Genomic DNA, 7,104 nt, shown 5'->3' with positions numbered 1-7,104 from the left:
GGCGAAGCTGCTGGAAGGGGAGGCGGTGGCTGAGGTGTCCCAGGTTAAATTGAAGTCGGTTTTCCCTGCTGCTAACGTAGGTTTGAAATTTGAGGTAGCTTTAAAATCCAGCTTTTAGGCGAGCCTTCGGTGCAGGAAGAGCAGTGCCACCCCTGAGGTGGGATGCCTGGGCGGCCTGTTGTTGCCGCTGAGAGCAGCACAGCCTCCGTCAGGCTTCTTTCCGCGTGGAGTCCCCGTTAAAACCATGGCGATAATTAAATCCACATTTCACCTTCTTCAGGTATCAATGGCCTTTTCTCTCTCCAGATGGGTAAATGATGCCACGGTTGGGTCATTTGGCTATATCCCAGCATATTTCTAGCCACTGCTGGGCTTGGAGTATACACCTCTAGTTTCCTTCCTTGGTGTACTGTCAGTCGCCTAATAGGTGAAGTCCTGAGGTTGCTGTGAGAGGTTACGTTCGGCCAAATGACTTGCAGTATCTAATATTCCAACTACAACGGTCTAATTGCTTTTTATGCGATGAAACTCTAGACAGGTCATGACTAACAGCCAGGTGATTAGTAACCTACTTATTGATACATTTTACTGACGTTCTATAGCTAAACAAAGCCAAGCTTGCATTTATTGTAATGCAAGCATAATTCATACCTAGCTGGAAAAGGTTTTCAAGATACTTATCTGTATTTTTCCTAGGACCAGATCAGTGGCACAAAAATTACCCGATTGCCAAAGGACGCCATCAGTCACCTATTGAAATCAATAACAAAGATGTGCATTACGATCGCTCCCTGCTGCCGTGGTTTGCTAGTTATGATCCTGGTGCAGCTAAGACCATCCTCAATAATGGGAAAACCTGCAGAGTTGTATTTGATGATTCTTTCGATAGATCAGGTTAGTTTTGTTTTCATCTCAAGCTGTCGTTACATATCAGTGACTCTTGGAAGACAGAGTGTGCTCTGAAAGCTTATGGCTGTCAGGTCTCTGTGTACTGCCTGTGTGTGATGTACGTGTTTCTGTGACTCCAGTGCCCTGCACAACTGGTGGGGAAGGCCTGGGACTACTTTTTAAGTCCATAAGTAAAATCCTAGGGGATGGAGAGAGCTGCAAAGAAGCCTGGTGCAAGATGAATTAAGGTATAAGGTAATTTTCTGTGTTTGCAAATGCTATTGCAGTTGTGTTGCTTTCCAGGAGCATGGAGTCCAGGCTTTGTCTATGAGGGCTGAATTCCTCCATTCAAGGCTATTTGAGATGCCCAGCAGAACATCTTTAACTATGTATGTGGCTAAAGGTACAATATTTGAAAACTGTACCCATATAATTTCAGATAAATGAAGTAATGAACCAGATGTTGCCATAAAGTCATGGTGTTTAATCAGTTAAAACTCCCTTTGGCATTCATGGGATTTTTTCTTAATGAGGATTATAGGGTTGAGAAGTTCCAGTGTTTCAGCTTTAATGTCCAAAATCTTTTATCCACTTGTAGTTAGACAGCATGCAGTGTGCTGCATATATAATGCATAGCTTTGAAGAGTTAGTGGGGTTATATATTTTGAAGAGATATGTCTGTTCTGTGTAACAGGTGCTAGAAATACGTAGTTTATGTTGGCAGAACCACTGACATTTCATGTTAATACTGTTGGCTATATTTCAAAGGAAAAAACATTACTGAAAGAAGTATGAAATTGCATTAGTACTGAGATAAAAAGAAAAATCAAATGCATACTTCACTCTTTATTCTTGTATCAAGGTCAACAGAATTGTGTTATTATTTATAGTACATGGGACTAAGAAAAGGAAAAAGAAATGTCAATTTCAGTAAAATATTGAAAAGTCTGTCTTCCACAGTGTACAGATTTATTTCTTAACTACTTTAAAAGTTCCAGTTTCTGTTACAGTATAACTAGGATTGCCAGCTATAATTACGAGGACGAATTGTACTCATAGTTTGATTGATCTGAAATATTTATGGACATGGCTTTAATGTAATGGATTTTTAATGAATGACTTGGGTTTCATGAAAACTGAGGATCAAAATGTATGTAAGCTGGACTAGTTAATATACTATCAAAACTCACAAATGACTGTGCAGTCATGAGTTTGCTTACTTTTTTAGCAAAGTGGGAATCTTCAGTGTTATTTGAATAAAAATATAATCTCAGATAACACAATACATCAGTAAAGAGACGTAGCTATGGCAAATGAGAATACCTCTATGACCATTACTTACCTTTTTTTACCATCTCTGTAATTTGTTGGAACAAATCAAATATATCAATGGTAGCATCTTTTGCATAAATGTCAAAGTAATTATTGTTATAATTACTCAGATTTTGCACGGGAGGGAGTATTTGGTCACAGCCATCTACAGCATGGATGCAGCAGTGTGGCCACAAAGAGCAGAAAGTTTTGGAATGTTCTGAATTTTTTTTCAGATGAACTGCTCAGTAACTGTTGTGTTTTGATCTCAGAAATAAAAAGTGACTCACTGGAAAAAAAGTAGGTGTATTTCTCAACTCTTTGAAGGCAAGAAACATTCAGTGTTTATTGTTATGTCTCCTTTGTTATACCGTTGCCTGCAGAGTCCGTGGGTGGTGTTCCTTCTCTAACATAATGCTAATTGCAGGACGAATTCCACTGTGCATACTCCTACTGACTTGAGCATGTTTTAAGTTTTTTAGGATATGTACAGTGGCGCTTTTTTTGTGAACCACCTGCTGCATAATACATACATATGTAATAGCAATCATATAGGAATGAAACTTTTGTTCCTTTGGAGCAAAGAAATTCTGTCTGTCTGTCTATCTATCTATCAATCACTGTCTATCTGAATTATTTCTGAGCTAACCAGAAATCTAAGGGCTTCCTTTATTTTCCTAAGTTTTCCAGTTAGAGTGGTTATACCTATATCTGTAGTTACATCTAGATTTTCATTAGTGATAGATGAAAGAGATTGCTGAATTAGTTGCAAAGGTGAGTGATAAAATGCATTACTTTGGATTTCTCAGCGTTTTACTTCTCTGTGTGTCTTCTCTGCCAGGAATACTTTGAATATTCATGATTGGGACAGTTTCTTAAACTCAAATTATTAGAGACAAGCTTTCAGGAAAAGTACTGTCCAATGTAATTCACATATTATGTTGAAAAAGGCCTTATTGCTGTTATCTTTGGAGTTAGTCTAGTGGAAGGAATTGGAAAATTTATCTCCAGCTATTGGTAAAGTCTGGTTGACTCTAAGAATCTGCTATACAATTGAAGGCTTTGATGACAGATATTTGCTTCAGGAGCTGTGTCATGCCTCTGCTACCTTTCTGTGCAAGTTAACATATTGTTGTGGACTCAGTTGTCTGTCTTACCATATCTGTGTGGAAGAAGGACCTTAAGCACTGTAAAATCATTGCAGCTGGAGTCTCAAAATCCAGGAAAGATCCGGGAGCTGAAATCAAAACCTCCTAGGTAGTTGTGCCACCTTGTGATGGCCACAATAAAACCCATACCAGAACTTGGGTACTTTGGCAGACTACCACTGCTATATTTTTTGGCCTGAATGGCAACTCAGATACTCCTTTAGATCCAGCAGTGACTCTGGTTTTGTTTTGAATTAGGGCTGCAATCTTATTTCTACTGGGAGAATCCATTTGCTTTTAAAATTCCAAAAATACTTCTGCCAGAGAAGTTTCCTGAGACCACCTAACTGGTGGGATCATTGTCATGATGTTGTGTGAGGTCTGTAGCTTGTGACTTCCTTAAAATTTGTGACTCTCTGGCTTTCTTTATAATACCTGTGGATAGATGGTTAGATCATCATTTAATAAACAGTGCAGATACAAAATAGGTCTTGTACTGGTACCCAGACACAGCAGCTGGGGGGACATACACTAAGGCTATGTCAAATGGATGCCTGCCTTCATCTTCCCACTTTGTCTGCTTTCATTGTCTCCTTGACGCTTTCTGTGGAAGTTCATCAGCCAAACAGATTCCTCCTCCTCTTTTTACTGACTTTCTGATGGATGGCATTTAAGGGCTTGGAGTACCTCATTGCAGGCACACTTTCTTACAAGGTTGCCTTGATGCTCTTAGCAGAATCTTTCAATTTCTTGTCAAAGGAATGTGTTCCTTTGGAAGTGGACGATGAAAAAAAAATTAAAGAGCCAGTTACTGTAAGCAGTGAAAGCTTGTTGCTTGTTCGTCTCTTTTATCATGACTAGTGCTTGTGGACAGCATTTCCTATAGTACCACTTTGTGGGAAATCTCATTTATCTTTGCAAATGAGATTTTGATTATCAGCTTCTGGTGAATAAACTTGTATGTGTTGACCAGTTCTGAAACAATGGCAAACCCCAGTAGCTTTAATTAAAACTGAGAGAAGTTTGTCCGCAGACACTCACATTTTGGTTGATTCCTACAAAGAGTTACTTAACATTTTGTGTACTGAATTTACCCTGGAACAAGTCAGTTGGCATTACAGGAATAGCACAGCTAAATCTCAGTGTTTGCGTAGCTGTGGTACTTACCACTCGACGGCTGTACTGCATACTGCAAAAGGCAGCAAAGTTAAATTCTTCCTTCAGTGTTTAACACATCTATCATTTGTAGTGTCTGCATAAAGGTACTGAATGTTAATACAAGCACTGCAGAGCTTGGGTACAGGAGATTTAGGAGTTGGGTTTCTGTTAACTGAACCTCCATGCGATTGTTAGAGGTAAAAATGCTTGAACAGTCACGGGCCTGCTGAGGCTACAGTTACAAAGTGGACTGTCAGTTTTCTGCCCCAGGAGATGGGAATTTCAGCCCTACTGTGGATCACAAACAAAGATGATGTGGGAGTTCACTAAGGAACAGGCTCTGATCAATAGGCACGAAACTGGGAAAGGTGTGTTGCAGTGCAGGTGAGGGTGGGTGGCACTCTCACAGACTTCTGTCAGGCACTTCTCTTTTTCCCAGTCTGCCCTCATAAGAGTACAATGTTCAAATACAAACAAAAGTAATTCTTCTTCATATCTATTCATTGTTTGCCTAAAGAAAATTTCATTGAAAACTGTGTGAAATGTTCCAAAAGCTTTTAGGAAATATGTTTTATCCCTGCAGTTAGCCAGTGTGTTTCAGTACAGAGATCCTCTTGTGAGCAGAGGCTTCTTTATAGCATCTAAAATGTGGCATTGGGTTTTACACTGCACTATTAGATCCTGTTATAAAGCAGCATAAGAAAGGTAACGTATCTTTTTCAATTGCCATGCAGTAATACCATACTAATTTAATTTCATTGTGGTTTACCAGTTCATTTTATGGATTTGGCAGGATGTGAATATCATAAATCTTCTAAGAACAGTTAGTTCTTCTCTTGTTTATAAACACAGCTCACTTCATGAGTCTGTTTAGTGCTCCTTGTATTTTTCCACCTGACTTTCACAGAATGCCTTCATAGCAAACAGGGAAGGCATTTGTATAGGCATTACTTTGCCAGTTTTACTTTAGTGAGGATCGATGACAATTGACATTAGCACAGATTAACCACCAGACCCCTATCTAAGCTGCTCAGCAAGTAGATGGACTTATTTCAAAACCTTCTTGTCACATTCCTGTTGTTGAGGCCACCCTGCTAACTAAGGTAAAGTTGAGTGGCCATCTCCACTCAAACTGCATCACACCTTCATTTTACTGTGCAATCAGAGTGAGATACAGAGTTTTTTCTTGTCTTAGTTACATCCTCCAGTGCAATACTTGCCCTCTCTGGGGCAAAGGTCTGCCTCAGTGATTACATTGAGAGTGGAAAAAAGCCATTCTTTATTAGCCAGTTCTGTCTCACGCTGCTCAGTTTATGATGGATGAAATAAAAGGTGAGCTTTTTTACTGGAACTGATGTCCACGTGTGTATCTGTGTAGGACTGCTTTATAATAGACCGTTCTTCAATGTGGATGGAGGGACACAGAATTTGAGCAAGCGCTTCATTTTTATGTCTTGTATCAGGCACTGGTGGAGGGCGATGTGCAAACCCATATAAAAAGAGTCAGTCACTGAGCAATGGGATGAGCATTTGCAACAATAAGGCACCAAAAAGGAGTGGATACTTTTCTCCCTTGTCTTCCTGGGCTGGTTTGTATATTCCTGCAGCTGGGCCATCTTATTTTAATGACAGCAAATTTAAGGGAGTTACATTTTGGTAAGTCTGCTGTGGCCATTCTGTAACTTCCTACAGAGCACAAAAAGGAACAGAAAAGCCGCATTTCCAATATTCAGAAGTAAGTCCAGCCATTCAGCTAGCCATGTGAAAAGGATTATGCAGTATTTCAGAGAACTAAGAGAAAAGGTGGCTGCCCATATATCAAAGAGTGAGCCTGCAGGCTCCTTTTTTAAAGCTCCAGCTTTTCATTTCATGCAGTGTCATAGGTAGAAGCTCAGAGTGAGTTATGGGGCCTTCTAGAAAAGCATCCTTTCGTAAGTGCTTTGTGGTGGCAAAACAGCTATCACAGCCCTAAAACTGGGAGTCTCAGATATTTAAGGTGAACATTTCTATGTAATAATTGTTAGAATAATTCCCTGTTACATATAAGTATGTAAATATATAAAAATGAAGCTGTATTTTAACACCATTGAAAAACAATTTAAAGATGTCATAGTTTCTTTTATTAACTTTTACCTCATATTCTTTTTCTAACTGGTATATGGGTGTGTATTTATTGGTGTTAGTATTTTCTGAAAACAAAAACCCAAGAGGATAAAGATACCTTTAGAATTTAGGTTCCAAGCCCCATGTTTAAAAAAGAAAAATAAAAATTTCTTTTACTGTCTTTGAGCTATGCAGACATAGTTTGGGATTTTTTATGTTTTAGATATTGGAGAACTTAATTCTTGTAACTGTTTCATTTACTTTAATTTTTTAAAGAATCGGGAAATTACTGACATAGGGAAATTTCCTTTTCTTGCATTGTCGTTTCATGTATTTCTATGTTTTATACTACACACTTGCAACTAAAAGAAAGAAAACACCTTTTTTTTCCCTTCAGGAGATGTTGGTTTATGGGCATCTTAGTCTTTGCATCATTCTGTCTGCTTAAAGTGTGCTAAGTAAAAGCTACTGTCTATTTATAGACGAGTGAAGCAGG

General features: G+C 38.9%; 1 protein-coding gene across 1 annotated transcript in view; it reads left to right on the top strand.

Annotated features, from left to right (window-relative positions):
* Positions 1-306: 306 nt before the first annotated feature.
* The window catches only part of LOC104292544 (carbonic anhydrase 3-like), a 15,789-nt gene continuing 8,991 nt past the window's right edge, over positions 307-7,104 (top strand). Inside the window, exons 1-2 of the mRNA XM_009891947.1 lie at positions 307-310; positions 697-894. Of these exons, the coding sequence (XP_009890249.1) occupies positions 307-310; positions 697-894 (202 nt within the window). The remainder of the gene's footprint in view (positions 311-696; positions 895-7,104) is intronic.

The sequence above is a fragment of the Charadrius vociferus genome, unplaced genomic scaffold, assembly GCF_000708025.1.
Source record: "Charadrius vociferus isolate BGI_N301 unplaced genomic scaffold, ASM70802v2 scaffold15, whole genome shotgun sequence".
NCBI lineage: Eukaryota > Metazoa > Chordata > Aves > Charadriiformes > Charadriidae > Charadrius > Charadrius vociferus.
The sequence above is the reverse complement of the archived record's forward strand: the minus strand, read 5'-3'. Positions and strand labels throughout refer to the sequence as shown.